This window comes from Anguilla anguilla, chromosome 11 (assembly GCF_013347855.1).
Source record: "Anguilla anguilla isolate fAngAng1 chromosome 11, fAngAng1.pri, whole genome shotgun sequence".
NCBI lineage: Eukaryota > Metazoa > Chordata > Actinopteri > Anguilliformes > Anguillidae > Anguilla > Anguilla anguilla.
In genome coordinates this window covers 3101121-3128392 of record NC_049211.1, presented here as the reverse complement: position 1 = coordinate 3128392, position 27272 = coordinate 3101121, and the positions used below count along the sequence as shown (strand labels likewise).

The 27272-nt window shown below is 47.7% G+C and overlaps 2 protein-coding genes across 5 annotated transcripts; both read left to right on the top strand.

Moving 5' to 3' along the window:
- The first annotated feature begins 808 nt into the window (after positions 1-808).
- Positions 809-8833, top strand: LOC118207350 (transcription factor SOX-13-like). 3 transcript variants are annotated; one of them, XM_035380835.1, is made up of 11 exons: positions 809-973; positions 1358-1530; positions 2479-2547; positions 2981-3071; positions 3819-3898; positions 4347-4464; positions 4973-5079; positions 5506-5590; positions 5865-6035; positions 6690-6906; positions 7426-8833. In XM_035380835.1, the coding sequence occupies exons 1-11, from the start codon at positions 820-822 to the stop codon at positions 7673-7675; spliced, it is 1515 nt and encodes a 504-aa protein (XP_035236726.1). In that variant the 5' UTR covers positions 809-819; the 3' UTR covers positions 7676-8833. The 3 variants fall into 3 exon arrangements, with proteins under 3 accessions (XP_035236726.1, XP_035236728.1, XP_035236725.1); XM_035380837.1 differs by having other exon boundaries at positions 2978-3071; positions 3828-3898; XM_035380834.1 differs by having other exon boundaries at positions 2978-3071.
- A 5909-nt stretch (positions 8834-14742) lies between these two features.
- LOC118208403 (EF-hand and coiled-coil domain-containing protein 1-like) lies at positions 14743-26180 on the top strand. 2 transcript variants are annotated; one of them, XM_035383043.1, is made up of 8 exons: positions 14743-15546; positions 16724-17270; positions 21451-21575; positions 22023-22161; positions 23620-23770; positions 23932-24078; positions 25472-25541; positions 25882-26180. In XM_035383043.1, exons 1-8 carry the CDS (start codon positions 14931-14933, stop codon positions 26019-26021), a joined length of 1935 nt encoding a protein of 644 aa, XP_035238934.1. In that variant the 5' UTR covers positions 14743-14930; the 3' UTR covers positions 26022-26180. The 2 variants fall into 2 exon arrangements, with proteins under 2 accessions (XP_035238934.1, XP_035238933.1); XM_035383042.1 differs by having other exon boundaries at positions 16718-17270.
- Positions 26181-27272: the final 1092 nt, after the last annotated feature.

Sequence of the window (27272 nt, the reverse complement as noted above, 5' to 3'; positions counted from 1 at the left end):
ACGATAATCGCATTATACTATTGGCTGAGATGATGAACTGAGATGATGTACGCAGTTAGTTCATCATCAGCTGTGTTTGATTTCCTGTCGAGCTGCAGGGAGGTGATGGGAGTTTTCAGAGCTTCATGTTGCCGTAGCAGCGTGTTAGTTAAAGTATCCAATCAGACCCACTGAAATGAGTAGAGAGACTAACATTAGAGCAACAAGCTCAGGCACGTTTTTAACTCTGAATATGTCTGTCTCTCTTCCTCCCTCCCTCGCTCTCTCCCTCCCTCTTTGTCCCTTACTTCCTCTCTCCCCCCCCCCCTCCCTGCTTCCTTCCGTCCCTGGTGCAGAGAGTGGGAGCCAAACCCCTGTGCTCTTCGTCTCCACGGCAACAGCGAGATGACGGACGTGGTGGTGAAGCTGGAGGGGAGGCAGGGAGGAGATGAGGGTGGGGTCATACGGGCGGGGCCCCGGTCAGGCTCGCCGTGCGATTGGCTCGTACAGCCGCCCGTCGAGCGGTCAGAAACTCCGTTGGGGGCGATGCAGGACACGCCCACACCACCGGTAAGGTGCTGGATTTGAGGACGTTCCGTCCCCCGTCCCCCGTCCCCGCTCTGTCCCACCTCTGTCCTGCCTGTCAGACCTACTGCTGCTGGGTTAGCCAATCAGGCAGGCCCAGCGGTGTGACATCACAGCTTGGGAACAAGTCTCATCATCAGGGGGGTGATTGCGGGTTCAAATCCCATACGATGAACGAATTTGTCATAGTCTTTCTTGTAATAAAACAGGTAAAAATCAATTTTGTCTGTGATGTTATATATGTGATGTCCATGGATGTTATATATAGATATAGATATGGTAAATTATGTAAAGGTTGACAATCATAAGGATTGTTTTTGCCAGCAGGATGATTCTGCAGTCAAGCAGGAGCCGGATGAGTCTCACAGGAGTCTGGAGAGATTGGACCAGCACCCCAACATCAGTGAGGGTGAGTCCCTGGGTTTACACACACACACACACACACGCACGCACGCACACACGCACGCACACACACACACACACACACACACACACACGCACACAGACGCACGCACAAACACACACTCAAACACAAACTCAATCTCATTTTTAAAAAAAATCAGGGTCCCCATTAACTGTGCAGCGGCTACTCTTCCTGGTCCTCACAAAACATAAAAACAGCAAAGTGCAGAACAGTAATAAAAAGACAATAAATTCAAATGAAGTCATATACTGCAAATACTCCCAAAACACAAAAAACCTCCAACCAAAAATAAAATAACTCTACTGCGGTTGGGGGCGTGGCATCGCGGTTGACCCCCACGTGACCCCTCACCTCTCCCCCGGCATTCAGGAGGCGCAGAGAGCCTGGCGGAGAAGGAGCTGCAGGTGGTGCTGATGATCAGGCAGCTCTCCGGCCTGCGGGAGGCGCTGCTGGGCGCTCAGTCCGAGCACAAGAACATGGCCGCCCTCCTCATGGTCAAGCAGCAACAGCAGATGGAGCTGGCGCAGCAGCAGCAGGAGCAGGTGAGTCCGGCCTGCCCAGCCAGCCACCTATCCACTGTACAGCATGTTAGTCACATCTATCCACTGTACAGCATGTTAGTCACATCTACCCACTGTACAGCATGTTAGTCACATCTATCCACTGTACAGCATGTTAGTCACATCTATCAAGTGTACAGCATGTTAGTCACATCTATCCACTGTACAGCATGTTAGCCACATCTATCAAGTGTATAGCATGTTAGTCACATCTATTCACTGTACAGTATGTTAGTCACATCTATCCACTGTACAGCATGTTAGTCACATCTATCCACTGTACAGCATGTTAGTCACATCTATCAAGTGTATAGCATGTTAGTCACATCTATCCACTGTACAGCATGTTAGTCACATCTATCAAGTGTACAGCATGTTAGTCACATCTATCCACTGTACAGCATGTTAGTCACATCTATCAAGTGTACAGCATGTTAGTCACATCTATCCACTGTACAGCATGTTAGTCACATCTATCAAGTGTACAGCATGTTAGTCACATCTATCCACTGTACAGCATGTTAGTCACATCTATCAAGTGTATAGCATGTTAGTCACATCTAACCGATGTTAGAGCAGGTCACAGGCACATCTGTCCAGTATTAGAGCAGGTAACAATCACATCTATCCAGTGTACAACAGGTTAGTTACATGTATCCAGTGTTAGAGCAGGTTAGAGTCACATCTATCCAGTGTGCAGCAGATTAGTCACATCTGTCAAGTTTACAGCAGGTTACAGTCACATCTATCCAGTTTACAGCAGGGCAGAGTCATATCAGCTTAGTTTGGAGCAGTTGAGTAATATCCAGTGGAGAGAAGATAATTCCAGTTCTGCACAAAACAGGTGAGTTCTATCTGTCTAGTTTCGGTGTTGACAGTTGACCAAAATCTGTGCATGAATCCATGGATGCTTATTTGTCTGGGATGCAGATCACTAGGCAACAGCAACAGCTGATCCAGCAGCAGCAGAAGATCAACCTCTTGCAGCAGCACATCCAGGTAAGGCTTTATCACTGAGTTTAACACATCAGGCAGAGTATTTCTCAAAGTCCGCAGAAACAGAGGCAGGTATTTACTGAATCAGCTGGTAAAATACCTGTACTGCACCTGCAGAACCATAAAGTCAAAATAGCTTTACTAGTGTTTTTACTACTTCTTCTAGTAGTTGTAGCCATATATTCTTACTGTAATATCATAAGCTATATGATATCACAGTAAGATTATGGTATGATTTCAGGAACACACAGAACATAGTATTTCATGACGTGAATTGTCTTAGCCAGTTGGATTAGATTACACATGATCGTCCACGTCTGTAGAAGCGTGTCTTTTATGAAGAAACAGAATCCAGAACACAGTATTGTGAACTCTGTCGCTCAGGCATGGGTACCTCACACAGTGTGTTCTCTCACCTGTCGGACTGTCACAGCAGGTGAACATGCCCTTCGTGATGATTCCAGCCTTCCACCACAGCACAGAGTCCCAAATGGGCCCGCCCCGCCAGCCAATCGGCTGCAAGCAAGGTGAGCATGGCAACAGCACGCAGAATTCCTGCCATTCAGCCGACGATGGTTTTAGACATTGTGTTCCTGTTCTTTCTTCCCGATCACGCCGATTGTTTCATGAACTGAATGGAGCGCAGGGCTGCAAGGACACGTTCTTTCTTGTTCGCTCACGAGAAAGTTTGTGGTTTATTAAATACAATAAACGTCCTCGACTAGGGAGGGCAAGATAGGAACGCCGGCTCAGTATGGCTTTGTCTACCGCACAGCTACTACAAATGGGCAGCTATGGTAGATGATTGTTTTTCCACTTCCTTCTTCAAATCTTCACTGGAAACCGGGGGCCAATGTCTCTCCTGTAACAGCGTGCTCAGTGTGAACTTTCCTATGAAAAAGTGCTTAAAGGAAAGCTATGTTTGAAAGGACAGAAAATCGGCCATAGTTGAGCTTCAAATACGGTCACTGTAATCTACAGATGTGTCATTCATTCACACGATACTGACATCTGTAACTGATGTGGTGTTTGTCAATGCAAAAAAAAGAAAGTCTAAAGTGTCATTTAATCTGTAATTAACAGAAGCATATTGCATTCATTTTGAATAATTCGTTTTTAGTTGACTGTCGTTTTTGCAAGATCTTTTCCTTCAATTACGAGAAAGGTAATCTTGTAATCTTGTAATCTTGACCAAAAAAAGACATTGTTCAGAATGAATGCAATACGCTTCCGTAGTAATTTATTGCTTTCTGTGTTGTTTTGCCCATGTATTGTTTTCACAGTGGAAAATCCCAGGGCCCTCTCCACTGGTCAGGTCACCCCCGTGAAGTCTAATGGTACAGTCCGCTCACAGGTAGCGTTTTGATGCAAGCAGCAAATGTCGGGCTGGTTGTTTCATGTACACATTTCATAGCTATAGAGCTACAGACATTTAGGTGAATACTGTTATCCACTGGTCATTTCAGGATATTTTGCGTACTTTCATAATATTCTCAGTTTAAGAAGTTTTGCGTGATATGGGCTGGCTTCAGATATACTAAACAAGTATTTTAATTATTTGTTTTGGGGGTTTTATTGTGGATTGTAAAAATTCTGATATTTTATTTTGATGGCTGTTTTAAGGTTACACTGGGAGGTATAGTGGATTTGATTGGATAAGAGACGGGCTGAGGAGCGGATTGGATGAGAGTTGGGCCGAGGAGCGGATTGGATGAGAGTTGGGCTGCGGAGCTGATTGGATGATTATTTAGAGCTGACTGGAAGAGAGTTGGATTACTTAGAGCTGATTGGATGTCACCCAGGGGGAAAGCCAGCCGCTGAACCTGACCTCCAAGCTCACAGGGCAGGAGCAGAGGAAGATGCCCCGCCCCCAAACCCTGGACTCTGCACACAGCCAACCACAGCCTGCACTGCACCTGGGTCAGTGTCCACACATGCGTGCATGCACAGGCACGCACAAACACACACCCACACACACGCACAGGCACGTGTACACACACACACACACATACACACACACACAAACACACACACACACACACACACGCACAGGCACGTGTACACACACACACCCACACACACGCACAGGCACACACACACACCCACACACATACACACACACCCACACACACTCACAAACACACACACACACACACACACACACACACACACACACACGTACACACATGCACACACGCTCCCACACATACACACACACAAACGCACACACATGCACACGCACAGGCACGTACACACACACACATGCACACACGCACACACATTGCACTCACGCATGCACGCGTCCACACATACACAAACCATGGCAGTGCTGCTCTATACCCCTTGGACCTCTGTCTAACAATTATACTCAACAGGCCGCCCAACCGTTCGGTCCGATCGAACCCGTGTCTCTGTCCCTGTCCCGTAGGTGTCCAGTCAGAGGGCGGTATGGTGTCCCGGTCCCTTCAGGATGCCCAGGGGCTACTGAGGACCCACGGATTAGGGGGACAAGAGAGAGACCCCACCACACCAGCGGTGAGTTCGGGTTTTCAGACTACCCCACCTCTGTGTTCTGTCTGTATTGTGTGTGAACTGTTTTATGTGTCTGTATTGCATGTACATTTTCTGTGCTGTGTCTGTACTGCGTGTAATGTGTCTGTACTGTGCTGTGTCTGTACTGTGTGTGTGCTGTGTTGTGTCTGTACTGCGTGTACACTGTGCTGTGTCTGTACTGCGTTTACACTGTGCTGTGTCTACTGCATGTACACTGTGCTGTGTCTACTGCGTGTGCGCGGTGTTGTGTCTGTACTGCGTGTGCGCAGTGCTGTGTCTGTACTGCGTGCGCGCGGTGTTGTGTCTGTACTGCGTGTGCACAGTGTTGTGTCTGTACTGCGTGTGCACGGTGTTGTGTCTGTACTGCGCATACACTGTCTGTGTTGAGTCTGTGCTTCCTGTGTTCAGGAGGCGTCTGCCAGTGAGGAGCGGACCCACAGAAAGAGGAAAGCAGAGGCAGCCATGGAGGATCATCTCAGCAGCGACACGGAAGGTACAGCCTCACCCCCCCAGTGCGGGACATCCTGAACACCACTAACATCCTGCTCAACACGTTATAGCAGTGACTGTATCTGATATTAGGTTTGACAGTGAATCATCATCTTCATCTTCCTCCCCCAGCCTTGTCCGCTGGGTGACAGATTTCATTACATTAACCACTCGGTCTGTGCTTTACTGGCTATGAACTCTCATAAACTTATGAACTCTTATAACCCTATGAACTGTTATAACCTTCGGACACGGATGTCTTTCTCTCCTCCCTCCAGTGGGGGCGCCGACGAGCGCAGCTCGACGGAGTTTCTCTGAAAGCTCCGCCCCCTCCTCCGAGCACATCAAGAGGCCGATGAACGCGTTCATGGTGTGGGCCAAAGGGGAGCGGCGGCGAATCCTGCAGACGTTTCCCAACATGCACAACTCCAGCATCAGCAAGATCCTGGGTGCGCTGCCGCCTGTGTGGATTTCCTGCGTATAAACAAATCAGTCAATCAAGCAGTCTTTATTATTCATGCTGCCATTTTCACCACCCACACTCATAATCCATTAAAGCAGTTTTTATTTTTCATACCGCCATTTACACCCTTAAAATAATAAATAATCAATAAATAATTTATTTTATATCTCCTATTTACAGCCTACAAGCAGATAATCAATAAATCTTTGTATGCCGCCATACACACCGGCTGCATGTATAATTCATCCAGCTTTATCGGTCTGATTAAGATTCAGACTGTGCAGGCTGTCACTGTGCGAAGTAAAAACATAAATAAGCTAATGTGGTGTAAATGGCAGTTAGCCCATCATCCTGTGACTGAAAAATAGTAGGATACAAAGACTGAAGAGTCAGAGTGGCGATTAAAGACACTGAATGTAATGGCTGATTATCCGCCTCCCCATTCCCTCTATTACAGCTTTTTGTTTATTTGTTTTGACGTTTTAGCCACCCCTGGACAATAATTGTTAAACTTAAAAAGCAAGGAAACACTGGTGATTCTAAGGCTGCATAGCGTGGATTCAATTACTTTTTTAAAAATGTATTTATTTAGAAACAGCCACTTGTAACTGTCTCACTGGATCTCTGCTGCCCCCTGCAGGCAGCCACTGGAAGTCCATGTCTAACCAGGAGAAGCAGCCCTACTACGAGGAGCAGGCCCGGCTGAGCCGTCAGCACCTGGAGCGTTACCCTGACTACAAGTACAGGCCCCGCCCGAAGCGCACCTGCGCGCTGGAGGGGCGTCGGCCGCGTGCGGTCGAGAGCAACGCCGCCATGAAGAGCCCTCACCTGGAACAGCGCCACACTCTTTCCCCCAGGTGAGTCTGGAGGTGGGCGTGGCCCGGAAGGGAGGTTAATTTGGGTTGATTTTACAGGTGTAAAAAGATCTGACACACAGGTACTAATAAGTATGGCTTTAGCCCTGGGTTTTCAACAGGGGGTTCCGTGGACCCCTGGTGGTCTTTGAAGGCACTGCAGGGGGTCCCTGTCCAGACCAGATATACAATGACTATATACAGATTTGAAAAATATTTTAAAATATAATACCCTTTTTAAAAATGGGGGTCCCTTGCATGCCTTTGAGCCTGCGGATTGGGGTTCCCTGGATTAGAAACGGTTGAAAGTCCCTGGCTAAAGCGATCTGAAGTAGGCGTGTTTAATATTAAACTTTGGAAAACATTTAAAAAGGTTCAGTATTGCAGCACTATAGCTGGCTAGCTGTACTTGGCTAGCACTGTGCTTGGGAAATGTGTACCGTGACCCATGGAAACTACAGGGGTCACAGGTGTAGTTTATGCGGGAGAACGGAGACCGACTCTGCAGTCTGCCTCTCTCAGCCAATCAGATCTGAGCCACCGGCAGCGCCGCTCCTCCGGCGACGCCCGGAACCAGACGGCACACCTGACTACGGGATCGTTCCCATGGCAACCGGTTCTCGTAGACCACTTCCTGCACCATGGACCCGAGCCCCCAAATTCTGGATCGGTCCACAGGTACCCCGAGGAGGGCAACAGACGAGACCACGGCACAGGGGAGGAGATGGACAGAGGCAGCAGCGAATCAGAGTCCATGAGCCACACAGACTGACCTAGGGGCAGAGGTCAAGGGTCAGAGAGGTTAAAGGTCAGAGCAAGACTGTTGTTCCAGATCTCAGCAGCAGTGGATGAACAGTGTCCTGTGTTGCTCTTCATCTTTTTAAAATTTGTTCACATTTTGTTTTCTGTGTGATGGCATACTTTTTTTCTTTTTTTTTTTTACTGGATCCAACATGATTATGTTTTTGTTAGTTAATTGTTTACTGAGGCCACCCTGCAAAAAAAAAGAAACAAGTTAAGGTTTGTGTTGTTTTAAAAGTGGCTTTGGGATGTGGCGCACGTGCCTAAATGAACAGCTGTGTGTTTTCCTCTCATCAGTGTTCTCTGAGCAAATAACCCAGCCCTATGTCTCTCACCGATGATGCATGACTGCAATACTACTCTACAGAACTCTTAGGAATTAGCAAATAATAATGGAAAACACTATTGAAAGAAAAAAAAAATTCTCCTCAGATAGCTTTCTGATCCCTTAAAGATCACATCAGAATCCTGCAGGTTATGGTATGCTCCAGCAATTCCTCTGCGGATTGTTTCTGTTTAATCCCCTCTCAGTGGAGAAAAAACAAAAGAACTAAAGCCTTTTTTAAAAGTCAGGACAGGTATTTTGAAGGTTACAGAATAAAGGGTAGGTTATGTGTGCTGACTTAGGTGGATTGTTCCAATGCGACATTCGAGTAGTTCATCCATGAAAATTAAAGATAAGAGATAAACAAGTCAAGGTCAGAACGTGTATTTTCAAAGTTACAGAATAAAGTATAGATTGTGCGCCAAATAGGTGGATTATTTTACTAGATTTACTTTTTGTAGATCACGCCTGTTGAAAGCACTGAAAATGAGAACATCACTGTGGGCTGTTTTGCATTACTAACGTTGTAACTTTTGTTTTTTGTTCCGTTTTGTGTTTTTGTGAGAAATTGTCCTTACTGTGGTGCTGATTTTGGGAAACGAGTGTAACTGTGCAGGAGAGACTAGCGATGAACAACTGCCCATTAAATCGGCCAACTATAGGTCAACTGCTGAAAAAACTACAGTTCTCTGTAAATACTGATGTACTTTAATTTGTTTACGGAGCTCTCTGTATTATAAGTGTACATTTTTGGTTTTGAGTTTTTGTTTTTGTTGTTGAAAGGAATAAAGATTGTAATTGAGAGCGTTGCATTTTTATCTAAGGGAGTTGATGAGGACAGACTTGTGTCCTGTATGGTCGCGTGCCGGTCATTCACCTGCTACAAGTGTTGCACCGCGAGCAGATGCAGAGGAAATGAAAGATGTGCCTAAGTGTGCCACCAGGGGGCGTCTGAGTGCTACTCTAGTGTGAGACTCAACGGTGGAGAAGCCACTGTGATGTCATCAAGAATCTAACGGTAAAAGTCAGTAAAATAGCGAACTTACGAAATTGTAAACAGCTGAAATGTAAATAATTCTATTATTTACTCTGAAACAATGCAATACATTTAGAATTTGTAGAATATACAGCCTGCAACTGTATCCTTAACATATTGTTGTTACCGTTATTTATAGGGTGAAGTTCTGGAAATCCAGTCGCAAGTATTTTACCTTGACAATTTTAAATTTTTTTACAGTGTAAAATCAGATGTGCAAAAGCAACTATTAGTCATGGAGAAAATCAGTGTAACTCTCAGGAATAAAAAAAAAAAGCACCATCACCAAAAAGGCACTTTTTTATAAGCACTATAGTGTATCTAACAAACAACTTGTACAATTTGAAACAAAAGAAGGTACTGTGCAATTAGACAGATGACCTTTTACACAGCTATGCCCAACATCCAGAAGGAAATCAAAGAAAGAAACAGAAAAAAGTTAAAAGGATATGTAAAGAGGGCTGTGGTGCAGTCTGAAGTGGTGAGTCTTCAGTCTGAATCAGAAAACAGAGAGGAGGTTTTCCTCGCATAATTAATCCGAGACCATGTCTGGGCCTGTGATAAACCATCTGCAAATATTATAGAATAAAGAGTAGCACACACTGCATGTGTGCCAAATGGATTTGTGGATTGCTTTAAAGCATCATTTAAAAAAAATTAATTACTTGTGTTTCAGACCTGATGTCATGCATTTAAAACAAGAACCAACTCGTTGCATGCTTTATATAATTCCCCCAGCATTGGGCTCTGATTATTTTACATCTGCTTACCTTAACGATAAAAAAAATAAATAAATAAAAACATTATGCGTTTTCCCCACTTCTTGGAACTGATTTCAGTACTTATGATAAAAATCTTAACAGTTATCTGATTAAATATTTGGAAGGAACACAAAACCCAATAAACACCTACGCTAGAGGCCAAAAGCTGCATGTAGAAACAGATTTTGCAGTGTCGGCATGGACATCCACATTAGTTTACCTCCATCCTGCCCCTGACTGAGGGGTCTGTCACCCCAAATGTGGCATTCGCTTCCCTGGAAGTTGCAGCCCATTCCTAGTGAGCAAAAACTGGAATCTAGACGTCTAGATGGCCGGACAGCTAGGTTGAGGAACATTTTGATGTAAACGGACTAGGCTAACCACCCAGTACAGCTCAGGTTTTACCTGGATAAGGCCTGGGCATGTTCTAGTTGGCTAGAAGTCTTTCACTTTTCAACCAAACGTGGCCTGATTGACCATCCCTGGGCCACACAATTCAAGTTAGTTGGAACACTGGGGACACAAGAACCCCAGGGCCAGCTCTGTAAAGCAGACAATCGAAATGTATCAAAGGACGGTAAAATTGGTAATGGAAGCTTTAGTGCATGGATACTCAAATATGGACCTCACAGGTAATTAATTGAACAATTAGTGCTACTGATTGGCCAGACTGTCTTCACACCTGATTCCCAGGTAAAGGGAGGGTGGAAAACCAGCAGTTCTTGGAACTCGAAGGCTGTGATTTGAGTAGCAGGGCTTTAGGGAAACGGGGGAGGGGCTTGTCAGAGTTTAAAGTGCGGTCATTCCAACGGGGGGACGGGGGGGGGGGCTTGGACACGTCGCCCTGTCACCGCCTGACACACCTTCCACACCAGTGAGTGATTTTCGCTCGCCTTTTAAAAAAACATTCAGTCACATTCCATCATTCCAGCACAGTCACTGGTGACCCCCCCCAACCCAACCCAACCCAACCCAAACCCAGCCCCCCCATCTGCCGTCGCATTGAACCTTCTCATGGTTGAGCTCATGGAAGGCTGTCATGATGCGTGTGGGAAAGAATTACGTGTGGGGGGGGGGGGGGGGGGGGGGGTCAGTTAATCCACATAGTTAACACTACACATGTCACATGCACTGTTCCAAACGCACAGCACATGCGGTTGTTCAGGGATGGGTCATAGTAAAATGTATTTGCTAATTATAAGGGGCTCATAATCTTTAGGAACCCACCTCTCAGAAGGAATTAGGAATATCCAAACAAAGAGCAGTGTACACTCAATCGTAAGTGAGCAGTTAATCGTTAAATAATAATACAAAACTTCACAACTTCACACAAACAGAACAGAACGTGAGAAATGATAACGGTAATTTAAAAATCACGAATGTAATAACTGATAATAAACACAGGACACATTAACCCTTTAAAGATATAACATCACAAGTATGTGATTAGAGTGTTCTTAACTGAACATTCTAATGCTGATGTCACAATCACTACTGGTAATGTAGTGATGAATAACTGTCACTGCATCGGATTTACAATCGCTGTAGAACACGGCCTCAGCCAATCGGCATCCAGGATCAAAACAACCCGTGTTTATAACTGTGGTATAGGAGTTGCAGCAGAGGGGCAGCTGCTGGGAGTGGGGGGGGGGGGGGGGGGGGGGGCAGGCCAACAGATCAGCCCCCTCCGGGTCGGGTATAAAGTTCCCCTCTAGTAAATCTGCCCCCATTGTCCCGGAACAGGCCAGGGTGAGCGGGGAAGGGGCAGATATTTATAGTTATCCTGGGCGGGGGGTATTTGTGCGTTTGGAGTGGGATGGGGTGGGGTAGGGGGGGTACATGTGCAAAGCGAGTCAGCCCAGTCCAGACCAGAGCTGCTGCTGGAGCTAACCCATAAAAACCGGGTGGGGGGGGGGACATAAAATGTACATAAAGGCCCCCAGCACCATCTGTCCCGCTCGCTATCCAGGTGGCCTTTAACACGACCGGGGCAACAAAGGGGTGCGTTAAAACCCTCACCTCGCCCCTCTGGAAACGGGCCTGTGCGCGGAGCGGCGCGGAGCGGCGCGGCGCACCGCTAACACGCTCCCGCGGCGAGCTGCAGCCGCCGTCCGCGCGGAATTCGCGGGAATGTCGCTAACGCTAACAGCTTCGACCGCAGGACTCGTCTGTGCTCTGTAAAACCCCAAACTGCAGCCTCACTAAAATGAACTGAGCTGTCCCAACTTTAAAACAAAGGCAGTCATTATACAGCTCAATTTCAAGGGCGTAACTGTAGTTTGAATATTGGGGGGGGTTGAAACGCGATAGACACAGAGAACAACCCCCCCCCCACCCCAACCATAACCCCCTGGAAGAAATAATTTTTAAAAACAGCAGTGAAATAATAATTTCCAGTGAATTCTAAGGGGATATAAAACCTTCCCTACACTGCAAAAACCAACAAATAAGTCGAACGCAACAGCTATTTTAGTCTTATTCCCATTACTTTTTTTGCTAAATAAGACAAAAATAGTGCCAATGAGGTGAGACAGTTTGACTCATTTCAAGATTTGCCAGTGGGGGGTAAGACAATTTCACTTGTCAAGCAAACAGTAACTTAAAACAAGCTAATATTTTCAACTTCAAAATAATAAGATCTCAAGTCTCATTACAAGACTACAACACTTAAGAGACTTTTTTGCAGTGTACAAATGCTATGAGTCTGTGGACAGGCTCTGTTTTGATGAAAATGAACACACTGTGTTATTCCTTTAGAAGTGAGCTGAAAATGAGATTTGAAATGAAAAGTGAAAGCAGTTTGTTTGCGTAATCTGTAATGGATCACATCTCCCCACACCGCAGCGTTTTATTTAGTCTGGCAGCTGCGGCAGGACGATGCAATCGGGGCCAGAGCGGTTGAGACGCTCTTACCTGTCGGGGGAAGCCCACCTGTGGACTGCGGGGCTGCAGCGACAGGGCAGGAGCGTCGCCTGAGCACACCCTGACGGAGGCAAGACTAGACACGGCTCCGTCAGCTCTATAAAACTCACCGTTCGGGAAGCCATAACAATTGCTCTCCAAAGCCGGCCAGGAAAAGGGCAGCTGAATTTGTGCACCCAGCTAAGAGCTGCCTTTCGAGTTCATCGCCTCACTGACCTCTTCCAGGAAACTTTTGCTCCAAGTTAATTTCAAACTTGAGTGCGATGGATATGAAACGACAGTTCTAACGATAAATTACTGGTAATTTGTTTCAGAACGCACACAGTAAAATGTTCAGTGTTGAATCGACTCTTACAGAGTACAAATGGGGTCCCTGTTGGACTCCGTTAGAGTTGAAACAACACTGGACGTTTTTCTGTGCAGCCCTGTGTGTCATTTAACTTTAGTTAAGCATATTCGGCATTTGTTGTTCTCTGACCTGAGATCATAACACGGAATTTTGTGCTTTTGGATTGTTCAAGAACAGTCCGTAACCGGGCAAAACTTCTCAAAGCACGACGGAGGGGGAAAAAAAAAAAAGGCGTACGGCTCTTCAGCCATAGCAACGCACGCGACGCGTTCTGACTCATGGCTCTCTCATATAGGCAGCGATAACCCGCTCCTGGTCTCCAGGAGACGCTGGCCACAGCTCTTCCGGCGGGGGGCGAGACAGGGTTCAAAGGTCACGGTGAGGAGCAAAGGCACAGACACACTGCAGCTGTTGACACGCGGGACCCTTCACGGCCGTAAATTTCAGTCTCCCTATTTTGTTCGCTCCGGCCGTTTTTTGTGGGGTTCTTTTTTTTTTTTTTTTGGTGACGCACTATTGTGTCGCAGAACTCTGGCAAAACATATGGCGCGCGGGCACCGCATAAAACAGCCGCGTCCACCGACCCCGTTATTTCCACTCCATAAAACAGAGCAAGGCCGACAGCACTTCGGCCTCCCCCTTCCGTCTGCCACACTCACCCTTGTTTTACTGCGGTCTGTCTAAAAGCCCTTTCATTTTTGAAACAAGCCTTTTATTTCAGAGAAAACAGGCTGATACGCCGACACTCGACCCTATCCCTCCCTCCCTCCCCCCTCACCCCAGAACAACCACACAACTACAAGAGCGGCTACACCACGGCGAGCCCCAATAAATGAGTACAAATAATATTTGTGTAGCTAATTATCCATAGTGCCAATCCTGCCCATATCTGGAGCCGTCATGTTTCTCACAATTCAAGTCGTTGCTAATTTATCGTAAAATTGAAACAGGCTGACTCGCGTGTGTGTACATTGCTACACTCCACGCAATTGCACATTTGTAGAATTAATTAGTGCTTTAGCCATGACGTGCAGCATAAGTATTTTAACGTGCAAACTGATGGTGAATTGCCATACTACATATTTGCATAGTGTCTAGGGGTGGTGTTTTATGGCGTGTTCATATGCAATTATGCCGTCAAAATAGACATTACATTAAATATAGGGTTAAAAGACATCATTAAGTACGATATTTACCAGATCCTAACTTTGTATTGTTTTGCCGAACAGCGTGGTGCAAACCCAATCGCAGTCACCCTGAAGACTAGTCTTTCCTTAGGAGTGGGAGTGGCATAACTCAAGAGCAAGTTCAGGCAACTCCCTACGCTAATATTTGAACTGTCAGGATTCCTTTGGAAATTACCTCACTTTAACAGTTTATGATCCGTGGCGTGTCGCACCCCGCGGAACGAGGCGCCGAATTCTTGCGGCTCGGGGATTTCCTTCATCTTGGGTCTTAGACAAAACCATAGAGAGCAGCAGCTCGTGGGCGGCGCCGAGGTGCGTGAAGTGGAACTGAGGAGTAAATTGAAAACTTCCCGCTCCATCCCCGCCCTCCTCTGTGTTCGGTAGGGGTTGTGCAGGACCGCTGAATGAAGGAGGAGTCACACACACACACACACACACACACACACCTCGCAAGCGGACGCACGAGAAGGATGCTATCACCGGCACTGCAAGACTGTGAATCATGACATTTCTTTCATGGACCAGATGAATAATTTAATCGTTTTGACTATTTAATCACTGTACATTTTGACATGTTCCTGGCGGTCTGTGTGCTTTGTTGGGCTTGAAATGAGATCTTAACAAGTTTTGACTTCTTGAACTTACCATGCAGGACAGTCTGAGCTCGAAAGTAGACGCTGCTCCCAGCGCTTCCCAGGTAGCGATTCGCGCGTGTCGCAAGAGCGAGTGGCTACAGAGCGCTTTAGCCCACCATTACGACCCGGATCCCGGGGTGGAAAACGAGATCGTGGTCCTCGCAACAGGCATCGACCAGTACCTGCAGGAGATATTCCACCACCTGGCATACCGCAACGGATTCGATCTCGTTACCGCTGAGGATTTCACGCTACTGTGTCAAGTCCTGGGGCTTTTCGACTCCAGCGATGGTGCGAAAGAGAAGGGAGACGCGGACGAAACTGCGGGGATTTTGTCCGGGCTGCCCACCCAGCTGCACTTCAAAGACTTTCACGCGCGGCTCTGCGGGCACTTCAGCCTGCGCGTGCGAAACGGCAAGCCAAACGCGCGCCTCCCCGTGACCGAGGAGACGGAGCACATCGAGCGCGAGATCAGGCTCCGGTGGCCGCGGGCGCGTAAGAGAAAGAGCGTCAGCTTCGACCTGTCCAAAGACGCTCTGTCGGACACAAGGCGAATGCCGAGACCTGCTTCCATTCTGAAACTGGAAAATCTCCACCACTGCGCCGGAGAGTTGGAGGAGAAGAGCCGTATGTATTTACTACCAAACAATACTTGATTTCCAAGTGAAGCTAAATGCTGCTGATGTGAAGCAGGGTATACTTTTGCATGTGCGTTAACGAAATACTGTATAATAGCCTAAATCTAGTGCGCGCGCCCTCCCCTCCCAATCCAGCTATATCTGGCATCTCGCACTCAAAAATGTCGTTTGGTCGCTTGCTGCACGTTTTTCTTCTCCATTGTTTTCAAACGTGTTTGTTACTGATAGCCTGTAAGTTGTCATAAGTTAGCCGTTCTTGGCTGCAACCTGAAACGCGTCTTGGAAACACTGCAAACCAAAAGTATGTGTTGTCATCCAGTTTCACCTTTTGATTGTCCTTCACGTGATATTTTCATACCAACAAGTCAGACAGCCCAGAGGCACGAATCACGGCACGCGGGCTTTTGATCGCAAATATCCTTCTACCTTATCCCGTGAACAGAGAGCCTTGATGGAAACAAGATCCGATTCGCTCATTAATTAAAGACCGTGTATACGGTTACGCGCCCTGGAGCTGGGTCTTTATGATGCCGTAACCCAAGAGAACGCTATTCCAGAAAGTGACACCGCACTAAAGGGAGAATTTAAAAAATGACTTTATTCACAGACAATTTCCCAGCTGGTTTTTTTAATAGAGTGCGCGGTGTGACAGCGTAGATTAATGACGTAGCAACTCAGTTTGCAACTCGAAAGTTGAGTGTTTGATTTCCTGCTGGGCTACTGCCATCCTACCCTTAAGCAGGGGATCGGGCCTGAATTGCTTCAGTAAAATATCTAGCTGTATAAATAGATTTTATGTGACAAATTTAATCTGTGTAATTTGTACTGGATAAGTAGTGGATATGCTTGATGCCAAAAAAGGTGCAAAAGCAATCTGAATTTTGTTATTGGAGTTAAGTGTCAGGTTAATGCAACCCATAAAACTCAATTTCTAGCAATCGGTGTCTAAAAGCCGGGGAAATATTAGACACCTGGAAACCTGGAGTACTATACTGAAGGGTGAACATGTTGATTATCCATATATCCATGTTTATTTTACAGGTTATACAAAATTATGTAATCTATCCTATTCAACATTGGTTGTTGCTTTCTGGTACAATCAGAAAATAACACAATCTCTGTTTCCGAACCCCTTTCGATCCCCTATTTGTTAACTGCAGTGGCAGACTCCAGCCTACAGGGGGCAGCGCTACAGCAGGCAGAGATGGAGAACGCGGGCCTCCGCGAGCTGGTGGAGGACCTGCGGGCGGCCCTGCAGGCCAGCGACGCCCGCTGCCTGGCGCTGGAGGTGACCCTGCGGCGGGAGAGGGGGGCGTGGCCTCGGGGGCGAGGGAGGGAGGAGCCTAGGGAGGCGAGGGCGGCGGAGCGGCCGGGGGCGGCGCCCGCGGCGGGAGTCCCCCGGGGCGCCAGGGACCTCCTGAGGGAGCTGGAGCTGATTCGGGCGTCCCGCGACGGACAGCTGGAAGAGGCAATGAGGTTCAACCAGCGGCTGGAGGCGGAGCTTGGGGCGGCCAATGAGGAGAGCCGCAGGCTGGAGGGGGCGGTGCTGCGGCTGCAGAGGGAGAACGGGCAGATGAAGAGGAAGGCGGAGGAGGCGCGGTCAGCGCTGTCCCGCGGGCTGGACCGGGTCCGGGAGATCCAGGAGCAGGCCAGGCTGGTTCCCCATCTGCAGGCTCGGGTTCGACAGCTGGAGGCTGACAGACAGAGGGACAGGTAAGAGCCTGGAACCCGACTCCCAGGTACCAGCCTCATTCTCAGGGTTGGCCCAACTGGTTAAATCTGACCATGACAGCAGGGTTCCCACAATTTAGGCCCAATTGGATAAATCTGACCAATGGTGGGAGATAAGACAAGTCCATCTGGATACATCTGACCAATGATAAGGGGCAAGACAAACACAACTGAGTAAACCTGACCAATGATAAGAAATGTCACCAACTGGATTAATCTAACCAATGATAAGAGATGATAAGACATGTCTATCTGGATGAATCTGACCAATGAAAAGTGATAAGTCCAGCTGTCTAAATCTGACCAATGATAAGAGAGGTCACGCACCCAGTTAAAACTCAAATCTTTCCAGGAGGCTGAATGAAAGGTAGCAGCCCACAGCCATGTGTGTGTTGCTCTGATTTCTCCCTCCGCATGCAGGCATCAGGTACCAGGTGTTCTGACTGGTGGTACCTGTGAAATTACAGGTACGAGCCTCTTACAGGACTCCAGGTGACCGAAGGAACCAATGATTAAATCACGGAAATATACAAAAACATTTAAAAAACTTATTCATTATGGTCATATGTGTTATTCATGAAAATATATGTCTTACTCACAGACGGAGAGAGAGACTCTGAGAGAAAGAGAGGTAGTGAAAGAGAGAGAAAAGGGGGAGTGAACGAGAGGAAGAAGGAGTGAAAGAGAGAGAAAGAGTGATGGAGACAGAGAGAGAGGGAGAGCAGTGAAAGAGAGAGGGAGAGAAAGAGTGATGGAGACAGAGAGAGAGGGAGAGCAGTGAAAGAGAGAGGGAGAGAAAGAGTGATGGAGACAGAGTGAGAGAGTGAGAGAGAGGAGTGAAAGAGAGAGGGAGAGAAAGAGTGATGGAGACAGAGTGAGAGAGTGAGAGAGAGGAGTGAAAGAGAGAGGGAGAGAAAGAGTGATGGAGACAGAGTGAGAGAGCGAGAGACAGACACGCAGATTGGGGGAGAGTGCGAGCCTGGGAACAGCTTGTGTTCTCTGGCCTGTCATTAGGGAGATTAGTATCTGGAGAGTGCAGGTTCTCTTCTGTTTCCTGTAGAGGTGAACGCTCAGGCCAGGCCTTCCTGATTCACTCTGTTATTCTGTGTAACTGTCGGGGGGGTGACAGGGGAGAGGGGTATCCAAAAAAAATCACTGTAGGCCCATTGTGTCCCTGTCCCATTCTCAGACAGGCCCAGGTCCATCGTGTGTATTCAAGAATTCCCCCTCGCAAAAAAAAAAAAACAAAAAAAAAAAAAACATTGTCCACAGACGGGTGTTTTCCTTCCTGTTGGAGGGACAGCTCCCATCTGGAGGCGTCTGTTAGCGGGAAGGGCCGGGGATTAGCGTGGAGTCGCTGCGCGTAGCGGAATCCCCGGGATTCCCGTGCGGAATTTCAGCTTGTTTCTGAATGAGTGGAATTCCGGTTTTCCCACCCCGGATGAATGGGGGGGGGCGGACAGGGGTTAATATCCTGTGAAATGGTCAGTTCAGGGACCCGTACGGAATCGTGTTGAAGCCCTGTTAGTAGGTGCTTTCACAAAGACTGAGAGTGAAAAGACAAAAAAAACAGTGAGAAAGAGATTCTGTCCTGACCTCCACTGCTCTGGAAGTGGGGAGTGAGGAGTGGGGGGTGGGGTATTTAGACTGGGGAGAGGGGATTCCTAAATTAAACATAGAGGGCAGAATAGTGGTAAATCCATTTGAATGCACAAGTTGCAGGTGGGGAGAGGTTGGGGCAGCAGCTTGTAGATAAAAGACCCCCCCCCCCCCCCCCCCCCCCCGCCTGACTGGTGAGAAAAGGGAAGGGGGTAAGGGGGGGTGTAGGTTTAATACACAAGACCCCAGCATGGGGTAGGGGGGGCCATTTAGTCGCCGATGAGTCCATTTTCTTCTGCATTTTAATTTTTAATTAACACCTCTCCCCTCCCCTCTCCTCAGTGCATCTGAATGCAAATTCAGGTTGGGGGGGGGGGGTGGGGTGGTGAGAGAATAGAGGCTGCTGGGATACTCTGTGGAACTTTGCTGTGATTGGCTGACAGTGGCAGGCAAGCGAATGGGAGGGCAGCTGTTTTTAATCATGGCTGCTCATTAACCAGGTGGGCTCAGGTTAATGAGCAGCCTGGTCAGGGCCTACGACAAGGGGAGCAATCTGCAACAAACGAGACTGAACCTGCCTGTGCACAAACAGGCCTGTGTGTGTGTGTGTGTGTGTGTGTGCACGTGTGTGTGTGTGCGTGTGCGTTTGTGTGTATGTGTGTGTGTGAGAGTGTGTGTGCGTGTGTATATGTGTGTGTGTGCGTGTGTGTATTTGTGTGTGTGTCTGTGTGTATGTGATGCTGTGTGTGTGTTGTGTGTCTGTGTGTGACTGTGTGTGTGTGTGTGTGTGTCTGTGTGTGACTGTGTGTGTGTGAAGGAAGTCCTTAATACATATTCATCTCTATCCAGGCATAGCCTTGACAGAATCTCTCTATCTCTCTCCCTTTCCCTCTCTCTCCCTATCTCTCTCCCTTCCCCTCTCTGTGGTCCTGAGAGCTTTCAAATTACAGGGAGTCAGTCTGTTCACCTCGGGAGGGATGGGTGGGTATGTGTGTGTGTGGGGTGGGGGGGTCACCAGTCCCTCCTGTTGTTTGGAAAGTGTGAACCTACGTGTGTGTGGGGGGTCAGCGTGGCCCAACCTGACTTATAATCCAAAGGTCACAGGTACTGAGCATTCATCCATTTTTATTTTCTTTATCTAACCTTTTATTTTACCAGGAAATCCTACTCAGTCAGTGCAATAAGTGCTAAATTCATGCAATAACAGACATCAATGAAACAAAGAATGAGTAGATAAAAACAATTCAAGCACTTCCAGCATTGATTCCTTAATTCTTGAATTGTGAATTAGATTGTGGCAGTTAATTTAATAGTAATTGAATTACAGAGGCTCACGCTACACTAATGCTCACATAGATCACGCTATGCTAATGCTCACATAGCTCATGCTATGCTAATGCTCACATAGCTCATGCTATGCTCATGCTAACATAGCTCACGCTATGCTATGCGTTAACTTCTTCACATCCCCAGACTGGGAGGCGACACAGTGATAAGGGCCGTGGAGATAACCTAAACGAAGTTGACTCAGGAAAAGTAAATGTTTATTCTTCTAAAAACCCTTCCAGTGCGGCCTAGCTAATCCCCCAGCTCGCCTGCCCTGCCCACCCGCTCCCGAGCTCTCCGTCCCGGGCCTCCTGTGGGGATTTCCTGGTCCTCTGTTTATCCTCTCAGTCATCTGCTAAATGGCACACAAACACCTCCCACGCCGCGAATGGCGGCTCTCAGACGCTAACGAAGTACCTTGCCTAATTGTCTGAAGCGTTAATCTCTTTCACCCCTGGGCTCCTTGTGGTGACGGAAACCGTCAAACTCAGCAGCTTCTTCTCTGGCTTAAACAAACTGCTGGGGGAGGTATCGACCCCCCCAGGGCCAGCTAACTTTTAAAGTGTCAATGAATCCTGTTTGTTTTTTAACCTTTTGCAGAGTACGTTTTTTGGAATGTTTTTTTTTTTTTTTTTCTTCAAAATTTTAAGCCAGTGTTCTAGAACTCCACTGCTGTCAGACACCAGTAGTGATTGCGTCACCAGCATTAGAATGTTCAAGTTAAGAACATTCTGGTCACGTATTTGTGATCTCGCACCTTAAAGGGTTAATCAGTGTTTGGAAAATGGATTAAATGTAAGGCAACAGGACAGGAAATGAGGCACCTTTTCATTGTGCTGTCTAATTTTATCTCACACAACAGATCGGTTCACACATATACATAAAGCTAAGTATTATTGTCAGTGAAATGCAAAACATCCAGATTAAGTCAACTTATGAATGACTTTTGTGAAAAAATTAAATACACAGTGATTACTTCTCTCTCCCAGAAAAAGTTTATGCACCACACAAAATCAACATTTCAACAAAAGTGCGTTTTCGGAAAGGACGGTACAGGATTCAAGTCCCACGTGTTTCTCCATTTTAGTTGTGTATCTGGTGGACGGAGGTTTAGTACAGAGAATTTAATCCAAACGTTAGCTGCAAAATCTGCATTTTGCAAGTGTTTTATTCTTGGTGGATTTTATTTTTTTTTTTTTTGCTTTATGAACTCTGACCCCTGACCTCTGAACCTCAGGAGCCAGTGCACCTGCAGAGCAAACAGAGATGAGTGGGACGGCCCAGCACCCCTGACCCGTGAACCCCGTCACATCCCCCTACGCCACTCACCCACAGGAAGAGACGAGCCCAGCAGCAAAGGAGGTGAGCCACACCCACCCAATTAACCAATTAATTCACGCTCATCCAATTAACCAATTAAGTCACGCTCAGCCAAGTAACCAATTAAGCAATCAATTATTAAGGCAAACCAACCTCTCTTGTGATCAACCTTTTTTTGGCAAATTCTATGCTTTGGTAGGAAGGTGCAGAGTGTGCACCCCCAGCTAGCCATGGGGGGTGTTGAGTTTTAAGGGTTCAGTGCAGTGGTAACCAACCCTGTTCCTGGAGATCAACCATTCTGTAGATTTTCATTTAACACCTGATTCTGCTAATTGGCAGCTGAACAAGATCTCTAGCTGTTGAATGGGGTGTGTTTTGTCAGAGTTGGAATGCAAACCTACAGGACAGTAGATCTCCAGGAACAGGGCTGGTTACCGCTGGTTTAGTGAATGTGGATGAACTTTGACCTCAGTCCTCTCTGCCGCACAGTGGAGGAAGGCCTCCAGAGGGCGGTAGAGGGCCGGGCTGCCTCGGATGAGGAAGAGGAGGAGAGGGGAAGCGAGGAAGGGCAGTGCTGTCTGGTGGAGGTGAAGAGGATGCTGAACAGGCTACGCTGCTGTGCTAAAGGGTAAGCACATTCTACATTCAATACCTGTGACACATACTCACATACAGATTGGGGCTATTTGGGGCCACACCTACTGGTTAAGTAGGTACACACATCTGGGCTGATTAGATAACACAGCCCAGTTGTCTGAACTCTACTTAACCAGTAGGCGTGGCCCCAGATTGGCCCGACACCGAGCCCTGCCAGAGTAATGTTCAGTTTTATGAATGAAAACTTTGACTAACTGGGTCTTTGTTTAAAATGAAAGCTGTCTGTAACCCTAGCAGAAAGCAGAGTGAATGTGTAATTGCTGGTGTTCCTTTCACACCACACACAGTAATTACACACACACTCTGCACACAGACACACACACACCCTACACACACAGACAGACACACACACACACACACACACTCTACACTCAGACACACAAGCACCCTACACACACACACACACTCTACACACAGACACACACACACCCTACACACACACACACACACACACACTCTACACACAGACACACACACACACACTCTACACTCAGACACACACACACACACACACACACACACACTCTACACACAGACACACACACACCCACACACACAGTAATTACACACACACTCTACACACAGACACACACACACACACACACTCTACACACAGACACACACACACCCTACACACACAGACAGACACACACACACACACACACACTCTCTACACACAGACACACACACACACCCTACACACACAGTAATTACACACACACCCTACACACACAGACAGAGACACACACACACACACCCTACACTCAGACACACACACACCCTACACACACACTCTACACACAGACACACACACACCCTACACACACAGTAATTACACACACACTCTACACTCAGACACACACACACACACACACACACACTCTACACACAGACACACACACACCCACACACACACACTCTACACACAGACACACACACACCCTACACACACAGTAATTACACACTGGCTCTCTGCTCTCTCCTGAAGTGACAGTGGAGCCTGAGCTCAGTGTTGCAGGGTGAGCGGGACTCCAAAGTGGGGGAAAAACAAGAGTGAATTAGTCAGAATAATTTAAAGTGATACTTTTAAGTGATACGTTTGGCCAGTGTTGTTTGAATGTTTGCACTCACATATGCGCACACACTCATGCGCGCACTCACACACACACACACACACACTCTACACACGCACACACACACACACACACACACACACCTTACACACGCACACACACTACACACAGACACACACACACAGCCTACACATGCACACACACTCTACACACAGACACACACACATTCACACACAAACCCTGCACACACGCACACACACACACACACACACTCTACACACAGACACACACACACACACGCACACACACACACACACACACACAGCTGATGTGTTGTCTCCTCCGCATTCCTGCAGCTGCCAGAACACAGCCGCCCGTCACCTGCTCATCTCACAGACCTGTTTCCATGCCAACCCCCACGGTGGCATCGCTGCGGCCGTGGAGCTCAGAGGGCGTGGCCACAAGGGTCACACCCATCCGGAGGAGAGGGAGAGTGACCTGGACAAGGTGGGGGTCACAGAACAGGATGGTGTTACACTCAGAGCACAAAACAGGCTGGTGTTGCACTCAGAGTAATGGACACACAACACAGGAAGCATAAAGAGTTTCGTAGTTAAATATATTTTATGGTTTTATAAGAGGACCCCTCTCTCCTCCCTCTCTCTCAGTCCCTCAGTTCAGTGCAGTTCAGACAGGAGGAGGTGGAGATGCTGCGGGTGGAGGTGCAGATGGTGGAGACCGAGAGGGTCCGTCTGTCCCTGCTGGAGGAGAAGCTGACGGACGCACTGACGCTGCTGCTGCAGCTACGCGCCAAGGTGAAGCATCGCCATGTTCAAATATTTTTTGAGGGCCCCTGTCAGTCTGGGCCCTTAGAATTGTCCCAACTCCTCTCCTTTTACAGCACCCCTGAGTGTGGCTGTCCACACACTGTAGAACACATTCTAGACACAAGAGATCTTCTATATCCAAAAAATATTTTTTTATTTTATATTGGGTTTATTTTTTAAATAACTTTTTAAGTTAATGTGTTAAGGGAAAAACCAGTGGACTACAAACTCCTGCACGTTTGTTTTTGTCTGAATAGTTGTGTTAGAAGGTGCAACACTATACGGCATCGTAGATGTCCCCGTTGCTTCATACACTGAGTTTGGAGATGGAACAAGCCATCTTTGTCGCCCCCATGTGGTTAGCCCACAGTATTGTAATTAAATGGATCCCTAGTTACAGAATCTCTTCCGGACCACATCACACAGACCACACCTGAGTAAATATGGCCTGAGACTCCAGGTTGGTGGGAAAAGGAACGAGGCCGGAACTGTAAATAATCAGAGTGTTCTTAATTCGCCCGAGGGGGCGGTCAATTTACACAGCAAAGATGGTGTGTCAGAGCCCCAAAGATGTAAAAGTTGCATTAATGCTGCATGAATCTTGAGCATGATCCCACTAAACTGACATGGCAGTAGGGCGACACTGAGGTGTAGCATCAGTACTAACAGACTAGTAAATTTCAGTGTTCCATATGGCTGTCCAATCAGCACTGCATGACAAAGTATGAAGTTCTGCGACATAACAAAATTCTAGAGGGGTGCAACACTTTTTTCAGTTGAGAATACGTCATTTTTATCATGCGACACTTGTTGCAAAGGGTCGTGCGACGAAGTATAAATCAGGCTTAATGCTAGCTGTCGCTAATCCTTTTAATCAGAAGAGTGCAAGGTTAGGCATTTCAGGCCCCCTGAGGTATTTAACCCGTTGCCACAGCAAACAGCCAGTTGTGTAATACACGGTGTGTAAAACGCTTAATGGAATTTTCTTTGGGTGAGGGGGCATCTGCTAGGTTAAGATATAGTCGCATTCTTTTCAGTGTAAACAGACGCAGGATAATTTTGCAGTAATAAACATTATCACAAACGCCCCGGTTGGTTCCATGGCAACAGAAGCCAAACCTTTAGTTTATGAGCAATCATGCAGGCTCCTGTGATTCACAACAGAACTTAAGCAGGTTAAAGGTTACTGTGCTGGTTTGCAAACATGCACATTTCACCACTGTGTGTTTGAATGCGGTGTTGCGGCTGCTTGCATTGACGATTTCACAAAACTGCATGAGCACAGCTAGAGGGCGCTAAATCTGTTCATTCTCACATCTCTCTCTCTCTCTCTCCCTCCCTCCCTTCCTCTCCCTCTCTCCCTCTCTCTCCCTCTCCATAGGATATCTCTCGTAGAGCGTTGGGAAGCATATTAATGGACACATTGGACATCAGCAGTAAAGCGGGTCATGGTAAGTTCATGTGATCATCTCACTGACTGGCCAATGAAGAAGTTGACAAGCCAATCACGGATAAGCGTAAAGCATCTTTGCACGTTTAAAACTATTATTATCATTATCATTTTTTTGTGTGCTAAAACCGAAACCGGCATCCACACCGGCCCTTTTTGGATAAGATTGGACTCCCCAGAACCATGACGTCAGTGGTAGAAAGGGCGGGATGCAGTGGGGTTTGTCCTGCTGGGGGAGGGGGTCAGGGTGGTTTCTCTGTGTCCGAAGCCTTTGGACATGGGGGCGTTAACTGATCATATTATCCGTCTCCTCCTCCCCCTGCTTGTCTGTCACTCTTTAGGCCCCTCCCACGCACTGCAGGTGGTCGACGCCCTCTGCCAGCGGCTGCTCACCTGTGAGCTCCTCGCGGAAGGGGCGGGGCCTCAGACCGGCTCCGGAGCCCAGCGTGGAGGAGCCAACCCCCTGCTCATCTCCTGCTGACGACCTCCGACCCTCTGAGTCCTGCTGACGACCTCTGACCTTCTGAGTCCTGCTGATGAACTTTGACCCTCTGAGTCCCCGCAGGGTGCGCCCCAAACGTCCCCTCACCCGGCCGGGGTCCCAGCATCACAGCAATGACCGTCCAACCTACACAGGACCTGCTTAGGAACACACACATGCGCACGCACGCTCACACACATGCACACGTACACACACACGCATGCACATACTCACGGACACATGCACACCCATGCGCACGCACGCACACACACATGCACACGCGCACGCACACACACACACGTACCACACACAAATGCACGCATACACACACTCACTCACACAGATACCACACATACATACACTCACTCACACTCACAAAATGAACTTGTGCTTTCGCCATTGTGTGAAACTTGCGCTTTTCCCTGAATGAAACCCCCTGTAGTTGTGCCCCATGCTATGCTAACGCTAGACACTGTGGGGAACCCCCCCCCACTCTGGAGCCTACTCAGCTGCTACTGGACAGAACTGGGGAATCAAGGACATAAAAAGACTCCAAAACCCAGGAAGAATCTCCACAGAAGACTGTGGGTGCCCTTTCTGTGCTGTGATGGGGGCGATGGGGTGTGGGGTCGGGGGGTTAGGCTAGACGAGGGGGGGGTGGGGTCCTGGTTTAGAAGGCAGCCCTTTTGTTTTAAAGTGGGGGGGGGGGGTTAAGCACCAGTCCACAGTCTGGCTGCGTACAGGCCGTGTATACAGGTGTGTACACAGGTACAGGTGTGTACACAACGCTCTCTCCAATTGTGGGACCCGCTTTAAACTTCCTCAAAGGAAGGAATATTTCGAAAGTGACCCTCCCCCCTTATGTGATTGTGGGGCCAAATGGCCAGATTGGCTTTCTTAATTATGCTTTTGTTATTATATTACAGTATCGCCCCCGGTAGTTATATATTATATATACATTCCGGTATGACTATACGCTGCAGTCTTGTGGTGTTGGTGTAAATGTTACATCAGTGTCAGAGCAGAAATGGGGATGTTTGCTGAAATGGGCCAGGGGGAGTACAGGGGCTAGAGAAGTGGACTGAAGACCCCAGGGTCATGGGCCCTGATTACTGTTTTTTTTTTGTTTTTTTGGCTGGACCGCAACAGCGGGGCCAGCCCTACAAACGCGAATGTCTGTGACAGTGATGAAGTTACACCATTGGTCGGCCGAGTTATGAAGTTAAGCCATTGGTCGGCCGGATCACGTGT